Source organism: Tupaia chinensis, unplaced genomic scaffold (genome assembly GCF_000334495.1).
Source record: "Tupaia chinensis unplaced genomic scaffold, TupChi_1.0 Scaffold143748_1, whole genome shotgun sequence".
Classification (NCBI taxonomy): Eukaryota; Metazoa; Chordata; class Mammalia; order Scandentia; family Tupaiidae; genus Tupaia; species Tupaia belangeri.
The window spans coordinates 148,314-164,493 of NW_006203597.1; the positions used below are offsets into that span (position 1 = coordinate 148,314).

Consider the following 16,180-nt stretch of genomic DNA (forward strand, 5'->3'; position numbering starts at 1 on the left):
TTGTCAGTCAGGATGAACACGGCTGCGCAGATCTCCGTCAGGAGCTGGAACTGCAGCCAGTGGGACCCCACGTCCCCTCGCAGGTTCAGGAAGGCCACAGGCTCTGGGAAAAGATCCACGTCCTCGCTGCCACTGGGGAAAAACCAGGAGATTTCCACTAGCCCATCAGCGATCTCACGGGGATTGGCACCCAGGTTGAGGTCTCGATGCCAGAAACAGTCCCAGTGCCGGTGGCCTGGGCTGAGTACAGCGTTCAGGAGCTGGGACTTGGAGTTGCTGCTGACATCCATGCGCACAAAGGCAAAGGCGGGTGTCCTAGACAGGACCACGCTGTCTTCTCGGAATCCCCCCACCCCCCGAGGGGCCTGAGACCACCATGTCCTCATGAGACCCCGCAGAGCCCACAGCAGGAAGGTGTGGTAATGGTTCTCCGAGTCAGGCAGCACCAGGGGAAGTGCAAATTGGCAAAGGGACATCTTTGACACAATCTCCTGCTGTAGAAAGCTGTCAGAGGACAGCAGAAGGGCACAGAGCAGGTCTAAGGGGTTCACTGGGGTGTCAGGTGTGGGAAGCTCAGAAAAGGAATAGATGTCCGCAGCAAGATCCTCTGCTGGGTCCCAGTAGATGATCTCCTCTTCCATCTGGCTCTCCTTTTCAATTGGTCGGATGTCCAGTGGTACATCCAGCACCATGGTGGTATTTCTGGCATCGGTGTTGAGGGCCTGCAGCTTCCGGAGGAAGCTCCAAGGCAGGTCTTTTGGAACTTGTGGGGCCCAGTTCCTCATGCTATCAGAGTTGATCTGCAAACAGTCCTGCAGGCTGAGTTTCTGAACCTGGTATGTTTCCAGCCCCAGCAGTGACAGCATTTCCTGAAGCCTGCTTCGCTCCACTGTGGAAAGAACAAGGATATTAGTATCACCCTGTGCTGCTTGACAGAGAAAGCCTAGCAAAGGGACAGTTACCTCTTCAGAAACCAGGAGGCAGGCTCAGGGGCACTTCGGAGGGCCCAGAGCTGCACTGAGATGAGGCAGGGGCAGATCCCAACCACAGTTCTAATGGAACACTGAAAAAAAATGAGAGAAGGGCCAGCCCATAGCTCAGTGGTTAAAGCAATTGGATCCCATTTGGCCAACTGTGTGCTTAAGTTCCAGATCCGGCAGCTTGAGAAATACACTGGGTTCAAGTACATGGATACCCAAAATCCCAATAGGAGGAAGAGATGGAGGAAAAACAATTGCAATGTGACTCTTCCCCACGATGGGATGCTTTCTCTCTCCCCCCACCTCCCTTTCCAAGTGCACATACCCTCCAGCAAGATTAAAAAAAAATTAGAGGTGCCAGCAGGTGACATGTGGGGTTAAGGCACTAGATTCCCACATGGCTGACAACAGTTCAAGTCCTAGACCCAGCAGCTTAAAAATAATGCCTGGAATATGTGTGTGCGTGCCCAAAATCTTATAAGGAAAATGGAGAAGGGATTGCAGTGTGGCCATCTCTCCCAGGGAATGATTTCTCACTTTCCCTCTCTCTCTCCAGTAAGTGCATGCACCCTATGGCAAAAACCTAGGAAAAAAGAAAAGGAGAAATGGAAACTGAGCCACACTGAAACACTGGGAGGGTTATGTAAAAGGCGAGGTTATACTTTCCTAAAAACCTGCAGATCTGACCACAATGAGCTCAAGTTCACTGGAGTGAGCAGCATGTGTCCTGAATGCTGAATACACCCACAGCCACACAACAAGCTGCTTAGAGGACAGCCCTGAGACTCCATGCCCATATCCAGTTCAGCCCTGAGGTCCCTCAATGTCATTAGGAAGTTCCCACAGCAGGGCACAGCCACTGATTCACCCTCTGTTTTTCTAGTTACTATCTTTTCTCTTTGCAAATAAGTTGGAAAATACTGATGTTCTGATTCACAACTGGTTTGTGTCCTGACAAGCTCATTAAGTTAGAAATACAGCTACTTGGAAATGCTCTGTAAGTTAGAACTATCATTAAGTCAAAGTCCCTTAACTTATGCTGGGATCACAGCTTCTACGAAGGCACACTGTTTTTCCACCATTGTAAAGTCAAAGTATCCTAAATTGGGAAGCCTCTGTATTTGACTTGAAAAGAGGATGATATGATTAAGCAGAATGTCAGCTATCACAGTTAAATACCATTTTTCTTATCCAGATGTGGAATAGCTCTTTTTATATTTTAAGTGGCATGGTAGTAAAAGGCAATGTGAAGAAACCAGAGCAAACAAACCTATTTACACATGCACACATGCCTGCTGTGTGGCCCTTGCAGGTGGCTTGGCAGCACTAGTCCCAGTTTCCTAGTCTGCAAGCAGAGCCACTGGAATAGATGAATGGTTTTCAAATCTGACTATGCATTAGAATCACTTCAAACTTTTATTAAAAATAAAAAGACTCAAGACTGGCCTTTGCTCTGCAGCAGGCTCCAGTTGCATCTCCAGGTTCCTGGCCAACAAGGGATGTTGAGGCAGGGGCACTGCTGCCCCCGTCTTACTTCCAGGCTCCCTAGCACAAGACCCAGCTCCCTAGACAGACTGGCCTTTGCTCTGCTACAGGCTCCAGTTCCATCTCCAGGCCCCTGACCAGCAAGCAATGTTGAGGCAGAGGAACCACTACCCCCCACCTCACTTACAGGCTCCCTAGCCCAAGACCAAGCCCCCTAGACAGGTAGGCAGTTTCTTCCTTCTAGTTTTTTCTTTGTTCTTCTCCATTCTTTTGCTAATACTCTCATCTTCCTTGTGCCAAAGACTGGCCTTTGCTCTGCATCAGGCTCCATTTCCATCTCCAGGCCCGTGGTGATATCATGCGGCGGGCTTTTTCTTTATTCCCCTCTGTACTCTTTTCTTTCTTCATATATTATCCTCTCCTCCCCATCCTCCACCCTGACAGAAGGACTAGACAGGTCTAGAATCACAGTTCTGAAATTCCATAGTAATGTAAGGTTCTCTGGGATCCTCCCTTGTACTGAACCACCTGTGAAAAAGGAGATGCTGCTCTTCATACACCTGAATAGAGTACCCCTCTTGAGACCACATTGCTAAAAACAACAGAAGAGACTTCGGCACACATCAATTCACAGCAAAAGGGAAACACACTTGCTCCTAGTCGAAGAAACTTTCTCTAAGACGTATTCAAAAGTGAATACATCTTCCAATGGCTAGAAGTAGAAGAGCCTCAGGTCTGAATAAACCCGGAAAGATGTCTCCATCAAAGGAACAGTGTAACTCCCCTCCATGTCTGGTAAAACGGACGATGTTACCAAAATTACAGAGAAAGAATTGAGAACATTCATGGTGACCAAAATTTTTTTTTTCTTTTTTTGGAGAGGTTTTTGCTATAGGGCGCATGTGCTCACCAGGCATACAGAGCAAAGGAGACATAAAGCGAGAAATCACCCCCAGGGGGGGATGGCCACACCGCAATCACTTCTCCTTCATTCTCCTCTCGGGATCTTGGGCATGCACACACATGCGCCTGGTGTGAGTTTTTAGCCACCGGATCCGGGATGCGAACCATGGTTGACTACATGGGAGTCTAGCGATATAGCCATTACGCTAACTGCTGGCATGGTGACCAAATTTTATAAGTTGGAACAGAAAAGAAACAACGAACTATGAAAGATTAGGAAGTCCTTCCACAATATGAAAGAAGAAATGGACATTTTGAGAAATAATCAGATGGAACTATTAAAGATGAAGTCAGTAATACAGGAAATCAAAAACTCTCTAGAAAGCATTAAAAGTCAATTAGACCATGCTGAAGATCGAATCTCTGATGTAGAAGATAAAGCCTCTGACCTAGGAAAAAAAAACACCAAAAAGATAAAGAAAATAACAACAACAAAAAAAAACCCCATGAGGATAATATACAAGAAATACTAGATTCCATTAGATGCCCAAACATCCAAATAATTAGCATCCCAGAAGGTGAAGAAACTAATAACAGCATGGAAATCTATTCCATGAAATCCTGGAAGAAAATTTCCCAAGTCTAGAGAGGCACTCAACCATCCAGATCCAAGAAATACAAAGGACCCAAACAGAATTAACCCCAGAAGATCCTCCCCAGGGCATATCTTAGCCAGACTGTCCAAGACCACAGATAAAGATATGATACTAAAACCGGTGAGAGAGAAACGAGAAGTGACTTACAAAGGTCATCCCATCAGGCTAACTTCAGACCTCTCAATGGAAACAATGCAAGTAAGGAAAGAAGGGAAAGACATATTGAAAGTGTTAAGAGAGAAACAATTTCAACCAAGTTTAGTATATCCTATAGGATAATCCTTCATATGGGAAAAAAATATTAAAATCTTTTCTGACAAACAAAACCTGAAAGAATTTGCCAACACCAGACCACCTCTTTACAAAATCCTGAAGAGAGTACTATCCCAGTAAAACTAAAGAATGAACAGCCAGAAACAAAGGAATAAAATGCAACCAAGGCAATTGCCAACTTAAACATCAGGACAAGTCCAGAAATATCGATAATAATACTGAATGTCAATGGATTAAATTCTCCTATCAAGAGACACAGACAGGCTGAATGGGTAAAAAAACAGAAACCCTCTTTCTGTTGCCAACAGGAAACCCACCTCATGGGTAAAGACATATATAGACTAAAAGTGAAGGGTTGGAAAAAGGTTTTCCATGCAAGTGGGAACCAAAAAAGAGCTGGAGTCATAAATCTAATTTCTTTTCTTTTCTTTTTTTTTTTTTTCTTTGAGAGGTTTTTACTATAGGGTGCGTGCACTCATCAGACAGACAGAGAGAGACAGAGAACGAGAAATCACCACCCCTGGTGGGGGATGGCCACACCACAATCCCTTCTCCTCCATTCTCCTCTCGGGATTCTGGGAATGCAAGCACACGTGCCCGGCATGAGTTTTAAACCACCAGATCCGGGACTCAAACCACAGTCGACTACATGAGAGTCAAGCAACATAGCCATTACACTAATTGCTGGTCCCCACAATTCTAACTTCTGACAAGATAAGCTTTAAAACAAAAACTGTTCAAAGAGACAAAGAAGAACACTATATTGTGGTAAAAGGGTCAATAAATCAAGAAGATATAACGCTTATAAATATCTATGCACCTAACACAAGAGTACCCAAATACATGAAGGAAAGACTGTTAGATATAAAAGGAGAGATAGGTTACAACACACTAATTGTTGGAGACCTCAACATTCCACTATCCACTCTGGATAGATCGTTGAGACAAAAAACAGGTAAAGAGATAAAGGATCTAAATTATACCATAAATCAAATGGATTTAAAAGACATCTATAGAACTTTCCATCCAAAAACCACAAGATATACTTTTCTCACACCCCCACATGTAACTTTTTTGAAGACTGACCACATGATAGGACACAAGGCAAGCCTCTACAGATTCAAAGGCATAGAAACTATAGCATTTTCTCTGATCATGATAGAATTAACCTTGAGTTTAACTACAAGAGAAATCCTCAAAAATACTCAAATACTTGGAAACTAAATAGCCTACACCTGAATGATTCTACAACTACTTAAGAAATAGATCAAAAGATTCATGGAAGCCAATGACAATGAGAACATGAGTTTCCATAATCTTTGGGACACTGCTAAAACAGTCATAAGAGGGAAGTTCAGAGCAATTAGTGCACATAAGAAAAAGACAGAAAGAAGGCAAATGGATCACCTAACATCATCCCTCAGAGAATTGGAAAAGCAAAAGTAAAAAAATACAAAAAACTCCAGGAGAAGGGAAATAAAAAAGATATGAGCAGAAATAAATGAAATAGAAAATAAATGAACTATACCAAAAATAAATAAAAATAAAGTTGGTTCTTTGAAAAGATAAACAAAATTGATACACCTCTAGCGAGACTTATTAAGAAGAGAGAAAGAAATCTGCAATGCAGCAGGCAGTATAACCACAGACATAGTAGAAATACAAAACAGCATTAGAGGATACTATGAAAAATTATATGCCAAGAAACAGGAAAACCTGGATGAGATGGACAAATTCCTGGATACTTATACTCTTACAATCAAGACTGTAGAAAGTCTGAATAGGCCAATAACAAGCCAGGAGAATGAATCCATAATAAATAACCTCCCAACAAAGAAAAGCCCTGGTCCTGATGGCTTCACCTCTGAATTCCACAAAACTTTCAAAGAAAAGTTAACCTGCATATTGCTCAAGTTATTTCTAAAGATCCAAAAGGGTGAATCTCTCCCTAATTCATTCTATGAAGCCTCCATCACCCTTACCCTTAAAATAGATAAGGACAGGACAAGGAAGGAAATCTATAGACCATTATCTCTGATGAATATAGACGCAAAGATTCTCAACAAAATACTAGCAAATCGTATCCAACCACTTATAAAAAAGATTATACATCACAATCTGGTAGGCTTTATTCCAGGAATGCAAGGTTGGTTTAGCATAGGCAAAACCGTAAATGTAATAAACCATTTAACAGAAAGAATGATTAAAAAAAATCATATCAAATGATACAGGAAAAGTATTTGATAAGATACAACATCCCTTCATGATCAAGACTCAGCAAAATCAGCATAGAAGGGTCATTTCTCAATACAATAAAAGCTATCTATGAAAAACCCATAGCAAACACCATCCTAAATGGAGAAAAGCTGAAAGCTTTTCCACTAAAAACAGGTACAAGACAAGGATGCCTACTTTCTCCACTGCTTTTCAATATAGTACTGGAAGTCCTCGCCAACACAGTCAGAAAAGAGAAGAAAATAAAAGGCATTCAAATAGGAAAAGAAGAGGTGAAACTCTATTTGCAGATGACATGATTGTATACATAGAAGACCCAATGGTATCCATGATAAACCTCCTGGATGTAATACATGAATACCATAAAGTTGCAGGATAGAAAATTAACATCCAGAAATCTATAGCATTTCTATATACAAACAACAGGCAGACTGCGATCGAACTGAAAAAAGTTATTCCATTTACCATAGCCACAAAAAGTATAAGACACTTACAAATAAATCTAACCAAAGAAGAAATTGAAAATGTCACAAAAAAGTAGAACAACATCCCATGTTCTTGTATTGGAAGAATTAATATAATCAAAATGGCAATTTTACCCAAAATAATCTACATATTTAATGCAATCCCAATCAAAGTACCAAACACACTCTTCATAGATCTAGAAAAGACAATCATAAAATTTATCTGGAATCATAAAAGTCCCCATATTGCCAAAGCAATCCTGCACAAGAGTGGAATGGTGGCATCTCACTGCCAGACCCCAAAATATACCACAAAGCTGTGGTAATCAAAATAGCATGGTATTTACACAGGTGGACCAATGCAACAGAATAGAGTCCCCTGAAATAAATCCCCAAACATACAGTCAACTGATTTCTGACAAGGGGTACCAGTCAATCCAGTGGGAAAAAGGAAACCTCTTCAACAAATGGTGCTGCAAAAACTAGATTTCCACCTGGAGAAAAGTGAATGTGAACCTCTACCTCTCACCTTTGCCAAAAATCAACTCAAGGTTGATCAAAAATCTAAACCTAAGATCTCAAACTATAAAACTGTTCCTGGAAAACAACTGGGGAAACTCTGGGAAACACTGAGGTAGGTAAAGACTTCTTAAATAAGAAGCCCAAAGCACAGTGGATAATCCCCAAAATAGACAAGTGGGATTATATTAGACTAAGAAGTTTCTGCATGGCAAAAGTCACAGTAATTGTTGTGAATAGACAGCCCTCAGAATGGGAAAATATTTTTGTAAACTATGCATCAGATAAGGGGTTGATAACCAGAATACACAAGGAACTCAAGCAGCTGTTCCGAAAAAAAGATGATCTACCCTATTAAAAGATGGGAGAATGAGTTGAAAAAAAACACTCTCTAAGGATGACATATAAATAGTCAAAAGTCATATGTAAAAATGCTCAACCTCTCTCATTATAAGGGAAATACAGAACAAAACAACAATTAGATACCACCTAACCCCAGTCAGAATGACCAAGATTAAAAAAACAAAACATGACTAGTGCTGTCAGGGGTGTGGTGAAAGGGGAACTCTCTTACACTGCTGGTGGGAATGTAAATTGGTCCGGCTTCTGTGGAGAACAATTTGGAGATTCCTCAAAAAACTACAAATAAAACTATCATATGATCCAGCAATCCCACTCCTTAGTATCTACCCAAAGGACAGAAGAATTCTTCATCGCAAAGGTGCTTGCACATCAATGTTTATTGCGGCACTATTCACAATTGCTAAGACATGGAACCAACCCAAATGCCCACAAACAAATGAATGGATTGAAAAACTGGCACATATACTCTGTGGAATACTACTCAGCCATAAAAAACAACAAGACATTGGCTTTTGACAGAAAGTGGAAGAATGTGGAAGATTTACTGCTGAGTGAAGCAAGCCAGGCTATGAAAGAGAGACATTGTATGTCCCCACTTTATACTGAGTGTCCGCACTCTATGACAGAAACTGTTTGACTAAAGGATATAGAGACACAATAAATGGACGTGAATACCAGATATAGTGTGTATGTAAGAATAGAGTCTGAAGAAGGACATTTAGAAGAAAAATAGAGAGGCAAAGCATTAATGGGCCAAAGAAATGTGGTATTATCTGTTGAAGATAATTTTATAGTTTTATCAACTGGACTAGGGAATAATGTTCACATGTTGGAATATTCACTTTGTAAGCTAAATAATGTGATTGACTGTATCAAAGAAAATGACATTAAAAATATTTAAAAATTTTAAAAAATAAATAACAGACTCCTGGGCTTCAACTCAGAAGATGCTAACCCACTACAGGTAGCAGGTATGTTTGGGAGGGTTAGGGCAAGGACCTAGCTATTCTATATGGTTGGCAAGTTCCCAAGGGTATGTTTTCTCAGAAATATTAATAATGCATAAAAAAGTTAACAAATGAGGCACTCCTAAATCTGAGGCTCTGTGATGATTTGATGTGGTCAAGTGTGGAAGCCATCAGCCTAAATGATAATCCCCTTTAAGAGAGCAGGAAACTAGAACAGAGAGAGAACAAACAAAAAGTGATGACATGTACCTGTTGGAAAGTCACTGTCCTGAGCTTCATTTGTACCATCTGTGGAAAAAGCAAAGGAAAACTAAGTGTCAATCAAATAACATGCCTTTGATTGTTAAAAGAATAATTTAGCTAAACCCAGACTCCTCTTTCTGTCTTATCAAGACTGTAACTTCTCTCAAGTTTTCAAAATATAAAATTCTAGTTATTTTCTACTTTACCCACTCCCTTTCTCTTTCCCCAATCCTATCTGCTGCCAAATCCTGTAGTTTCTACCTCCATAATGGAGCTCGCAATCATCGCCTTCCATTTCTCTCCATTCCAGATCTAGAAGCAAAAAACAAACAAGCATTTTATTTCATCAGCAAATTAGTCCAAGTGAGAGGGCCAGCCCATGATCTGGTGGTTAAGAGAACCAGATCCACATGGCCAACAGAAAAGTTGGAATCCCAGTCCCGGAGTCTCAGAAAAAGCAGCACGCCAGGCATGTGTATCCAAAATCCCAACAGGATAGAAAAGTAGAAGAAGAGGGATTGCAGTATGACTATATCTCATGGAGAGATAGGGTGTGCTTTCTTCCTCTCCCTCTCTCTGTCTCTCTGTCTTTCTCTGGAGAGCACATAAGCCCTCTAGCAACAAAATAAAAAAAGTGCAAGTGAGGATTCGATGACTGATTTCATTTCATTTGTAGTGCTATTATTGGCTTCAGTTTTTCCTATGTAAGTTTTATTTTTTTCCAACACAAAATATATCGAAAGTAGCAACAGTTACACAGAAGAGAGAGATTTGCTCTAGGATATAATTCTAGCAGAAAGTTGCTCAACTTTGTGAAAATAAAATATGAATAAGTTCATGAAACATATATAGATTAACCTTTGATTTTTAGAAACTATTTAAAATGTAAGGTGAGGGACTGGCAGATGGCATGGTAGTTAAGGCACTGGACTCCCACATGGCCAATCATGGTTTGTGTCCTGGACCTAGTGGCTTGCTTTCTCACTTTCTCTCTCTCTCTCTCTGGTTGAATTTTAAAAATAAAAAGAATAATGATTTTTTAAATTAAATAAATAATTCTTTAAAAATAAATAAATAAATAAAATTTAAGGTGAGGCTAGCCTATGGCCTGGTGGTTAAAGGAGCTGGATACCACATAGCCAACCATGTGGTTCAAGTCTTCAACCCAGTGGCTCAAAACATGTCAGCCATGTATGTCCATATGTCCAAAATCCCAACAAGAGGGAGAAACAGAGAAAGGATTATGGTGTGACCATGCCCTATTCAGAGGTGCTTTCTCCCTCTCCTTCTCAGTCTCTTTGTCTCTCTCTGGCAAGTGCATATGTCCTCTGGCAAGTTTTAAAAATATCTAAGGTGATATAAATTCCTTGGTTCAATTCCAACAGTCACAACTTCCTATCAACATTATTTTTATTCTATCATAAGGAGTGATTGTAATCACTTAAACTGATACTTACATTTACATCAGAGTACAGATATGAAGAGAAGGGGAGCCACAACGGAGGAAAGCTGAGACTTACGAGTAAACTGTTATCTATACAAAATCTCCAACATTACTATATGTCTTTCAACACTGATATTTTAATTACACAATGTACTTATTAATTTAGTGCTATTCAGAAACTGACAATGGAACAAAAGGCCTTGAAATCCAATAGATGTACTTGGAAGTGAGTATTACAAAGAAAAGAGCAAGTGGCTTGAGATGATGGGAGCAAATCTTCTCAGTGTATGTTTTTACTATTTTGATTTTGACCCAAGTAAAGGTATCACCCAAACAAAAGATGGCATAATGATTACGTCGCTGGGCTACCATGTAGTCAACCATGGTTCAAGTCCCAGACCCAGACCCAGAAACAAGGGTACGTGTGTATGCATACCTAAAATCTCAAGAGGAGAATGTGGCATGGCCATCCCCCCTTGAGGGTGATTTCTCACTTTCTGTCTCTCTGACTCTCCCTGTCCCTCCAGCAAACACATACACCCCACAGCAAAAAATCTCTTTAAAAACAAGAAGAAAAGTTTACAAATCAATAAAATACTCATGTTATCAAATTTGTCAAACCTCTCACACTTCCTATGTGACCAAATTGGTAAAAACTAATGCTTAAAACTCTTTTCTTCAGTGATGTCTCTCGAAGACAGATAAGTGAAGACAGAAAAGAGAAAAAAGGGAAGTTTAGTAAGCATGAGAATATCGGGGCCAGCAGGTGGTGTGGTGGTTAAGGCATCTGGACTCCCACATGGCTGACATAGTTCAAGTCCCAGACCTGTCAGCTTGCTTTCTTACTTTCCTTCTCTCTCTCTGGTCAAGTTCAAAAAACATGGAACAAAATAATGACAATGAACCACAATGTTGAGCATTCGAAAGTAAAGAAAACAAAATGTCTGCAGGATTATCCCAAAGAATCTAAAATGTCATATGGATAGAGAAGATGGTTAGTAAAGAGAATGTAAAAATCTAGAGATGCCAGAGACGGGGTCAGGGTGGAATAGTTGTGAACTGAAATCAGGAGCAACAACCTTCAGACCCAAGAAGAAAAGGCCTTGCCTGATCAGGAATCAGACAGGACTCTGATCTAATCTGATCTGCAGAGACAAGAGGTGGATGATGCAGAAAGTAGTCAAATGAACTCTAGCCATCAGCTGGCTACAGGAGAAAGAGGAAGCACCAGGGCGCTAGGCAAGCGCTTTAGCAGCAGAGGAGCCAAAAAGGGCTTGTTATAACCAAGGTCTCCATTATACTTCCTGTTGGGCAGAAACTGTTCTAAGGATAATTTTAACTCTGAACCAATGGAACACTGAGCTTAGATGGGACACAGGACAGAGTGTAGTCCAGGCCCTACCATTCAAAGTGAGCCTAAAAGGAACTATGATGAATTTACTAATGGAGATCTCAAAGAAGGGGCCATTACAACAATTTTCAGGAGTAGACAGTGACATAGCAGTAAAATGCAACTCTGTGAGGCAATACCCCATGAGAAGGTTACCAGTTCAGGTCTAGAGACTTCCCTGTGTATTCCAGGCACATGCGTATCCATGATCTGGATTGCAAAGGAGGGGGGTGGATCACAGTGTTGAGACTCCATTGGAGTGCTTTTTTCTCTGTCTCTCAGTCATAGAAGACAGAAAGAAACTTGAAAAACTTTTTTTTTTAACTAAAAAAGGATTTTATTTATTGAGGGCAAGAAGATGCAAACAATATAAAAATCAAAAGCTTATCTGGCATTTTATTCGCTTTTTTCTCTCTCTGCTTGTCAAATGGGAGTCGAATTTTCTTTGTACATTTTCTAAGGGTCCTGATCCGTTCATGAAATCCTTATACAGGGAGAGCTGCAAAGTGGATTCCTTAAGTGACCCTGTGGGAAAACTCTTAAGCAGGATAGGAGTGATCGGTCGGTTCTGCCTACTTCTTTCCCTTCTGCTTCATGTGTACTACAAAATAGTCGTTGCATGCAATGATCAGGCCTGCAATTAGTGAAAAAAAGCTCTGGAAGTCCACTTTGCCATCTCGGCACTGGTCCAGGTCCTCCATTATTTTGTCCACAGCCAGAGGGTCTTTTTGATTTTCCAAAAATTCTGGGAACTCCTTTTCCATGAGTAATCTCAGGTCTTGTGAAATGTAAACGTCATGGTTTCCATGGCGTGCTCCATTTGAGATGGCATTTTGGTGATATCTGTTGAAACCTTAGCCGGCAGGCAGGCGCGAACGCTGGGCAAGCTGGGTCGTGGGGCGGTGAGCCACTTGAAAAACATTTTAAACCCATCAAATGAAATTACTTTTGTCCTTAATTATTATAGTATGCAGTATTCACCCTGTAGAGATTTTCATTAAATTTTGAAGTACTTATTACTGGACATTTAAGACACTACTGTAGGGCCAGCAGGTGGCATGGTTGTTAAGGGTGCTGGACTGCCACATGGCCAACCATGGTTCGAGTCCTGGACCTGGCAGCTTGCTTTCTTGCTTTCCTTCCCTCTCTCTCTCTCTTTCTCACTCTCGCTCTCATTCTCACTCTGTCCCTCTCTGGTCAAATTAAAATAAACAAACAAATGAAGTTAAAATAAAATAATTCTTAGGGGGAAAAAAGACACTACTATATGGATAGTCACATAGAAAAGAATGAAGTTGGATTCCCTAACTCAAACCATATAGAAAATTTTAACTCAAAATGGGTCAATGAGCAAAATATAAGAGCTAAAAAAATAAAATTATTAGAAGATGACACAGGAAAAATCTTCATAACTTTGGATTTGGTAATGGATTTCTAGATATGACATTAAAAGCACAGGCAACAACAACAAAAAAAAAAACACAGATAAACTGAACTTTGTCAAAATAGAAAACCCACGTGCATCAAGTGATATTATCAAGAAAACAAAAGGTAACCAAAAGAATGGGAGAAAATATTTGCAATATATGTATCTCATAAAGCTCTAGGATCCATAATATATAAAGAATTTTTTCAAGTTCACAACAGAAAATGGCAGCTCCATTTAAAAATGGGCAAAAGACTTGAATAGATCTCTCTCTAAAGTAGACAAACAAATGGCCAATAACACATGAAAAGAGGCTCAACACCATTAGTCACTTGGAAAATGCTAGGGAGAGCACAATGAGATATCACTTTATATGCAAGGACAGGTATTCAAAACAACAACAGGTCGAGTAGGTGGCATGGAGGTTGAAGTGGCTGGGTCCCACATGGCCATGGCATGGTTAGAGTCCCAGAACACAGTGGCTTGAAAATCACGCTGGGTATATGTGCACGCATGCCAAAAATCTCAGAAGGAAAATGGAGGAAAAGGGACTGCAGTACGGCCATCACCCCAGGGGGTGATTTCTCACTTCCCCTCTCTCTCTTTCTCTCTCTATGGTGAGCGAACATGCCCTTGAGCAAAATAAAGCCAAAAACAACAAAGAGAAAATAACAAGTGTTGGTGAAGATGGGGAAAAATTAGTACTTGTGAATTTCTGCTGGGAACATAAAATAGTTCAGCTGCTATGGAAAATGGTCTTTTGACAGTTCCTCAAAAAGTCAAACATAGCCTTACCATATAACGCAAGTGCACTCCTAGGCATATTTCCGAAAGAACTGAAAACAGGGGCCAGCTGTTTTAGTGATAGCATAGTGGTTACGATGCTGGACTCCCACAAGGCAGACCACAGTTCAAGCCCCAGACCCGCTGGGCACATGTGCATGCGGCCCAAGATCAAGGAGAATAAAGGAGAAGGGACTGCAGCATGGCCATCCTCCCTGGGAGGTGATTTCTCACTTTTCTTCTCATTGTCTCTGTCTCCAATGAGCACATGCCCTCATGAAAACAATTCTTTAAATAATAATAATAATAATAAAAGAACTGAAAACAGAGACTCAAACAAGTACTTGTATAAGCATGTTCATAGCAGCACTATTCACAATTACCCTAAGGTTTAAACAACCCAAATGAATAGATAAACCAGATGAACAGATAAACTATGACATAGATGTACCATGACAAACTATTTGGCAATGAAAAGAAACAAGAGGGATAAATCCCACTCTAAATGAAAGAAGCTAAACATAAAATGTTACACATTGTTTGGTTCCATTTGTATCAAACAGGTAGAATAAATAAAAAGAGTCATAACAGATTGGGATTACTAGGGGCTGGGAGAAGGGCCAATGAGGAGATACTGTGTAATGAGTTTAGGGTTTTATTTTTCAATGATGGAAGTTTTGGGACTAAACAGATAAGACATTATGTTTGAACAACATTGCAAATATACTAAATACCATGGAATTGTTTGCTTAAATTTTTGTTTTAGTTTTTTGTTGTTGTTGTTATAGAGTGCATGTGCTCATCAAAGAGATCAAAGAGAGAAAGAAAGAGAGGGAAAGTGAGAAATCACCCCCCAAGGGGATAGCCGTGCTGCAATCCCTTCTCCTCCATCTTCTCTCAGGATTTTGGAAATGCATGCACACACGCCTGGCGTATTTTCCAAGCCACCATGTCTGGGACTCAAAACAAGCACTAAGCCACATGGGATCAAGCTGCCATAATTATCACACCACCTGGCTGGTCCTGTTTACTTAAATTAAAAAAAAAAAAAATCTGAGGTGTTCCCTTTTCTGGGCCCGTGTAACTGCTGAGAAGCACCCCTTTCCTGCCAGACCCCAAAAGAGAGGGTTATAGCAGACATATCCACCTAAGGCATGCCTGCCCTTTTCTGGGCCCAGCATCACAGCGGAGAAGCACCTAGCCAGTGTCCTGCTCCTTCTACACCACAAAATCTGAACTCAAAACTCCTCCTTTAGATACCACATTGCAAAACACAGTAGAAGAGAGAAATTAGCATACAATTACCTCACAGGAAACACACCAGATCAGAGTTACAGAAAACTTCTCCAACAAATTAGTCAAAAGTTAATACATTACCAAATGACTAAAAATCAGAGAAGAGCCTCAAGGATGAGAGAACCAAGTAATACATCTCCAACAGGGGAACACAGAAATGTGTCTCCAAGTATGGAATGATTAAATAACGTCACCAAATTGTCAGAAAAAGAATTCAGAATATTTATGGCGGCAAAACTTTTATGAGGGGCAAAAGAAAAGAGACATTGAACTTCAGGAGGTGAGGAAGTCCTTCCATTATATGAAAGAATTAGACATCGTAAAAAAGAATCAAACAAGGGACCAGCAGTTAGCATAATGGCTATGTCGCTAGATTCCCACATAGTCAACAGCGGTTCGCGTCCCAGACCCAGTGGCTTAAACTCACGCCAGGCGCGTGTGTGTGCGTGCCCAAGATCCCGAGAGGAGAATGAAGGAGAAGGGATTGCGGCGTGGCCATCCCCCTGGGGGGGGAGGGTGATTTCTCACTTTCTGTCTCTCTGTCTCTGTCTGGCGAGCGCACGCGTCCTATAGCAAAAGCCTCTGGGGAAAAAAATCAAACAAAATTATTAAAGATGAAGGTTGTAATAGAAGAAATCTAAACCTCCCTCAAAAGTATTAAAAGCAGATTAGATAACGCAGAATATCAAGTCTCGGATAAAGAAGACGAGAGCTCTGACCTAGAAAAAAATCATCAAAAAGACAGAAAAAAT

General features: G+C 40.6%; 1 protein-coding gene and 1 pseudogene across 1 annotated transcript in view; both read right to left on the bottom strand.

Moving 5' to 3' along the window:
* URGCP (upregulator of cell proliferation) overlaps positions 1–16,180 on the bottom strand; it is a gene marked incomplete in the record, with an annotated part of 42,219 nt that overhangs the window by 2,587 nt on the left and 23,452 nt on the right. Inside the window, 3 exon segments of the mRNA XM_027766849.1 lie at positions 1–889; positions 9,096–9,134; positions 9,351–9,401. Coding sequence (XP_027622650.1) covers positions 1–889; positions 9,096–9,134; positions 9,351–9,401 — 979 coding nt within the window.
* Positions 12,413–12,833, bottom strand: LOC102481107 (protein S100-A10 pseudogene; annotated as a pseudogene).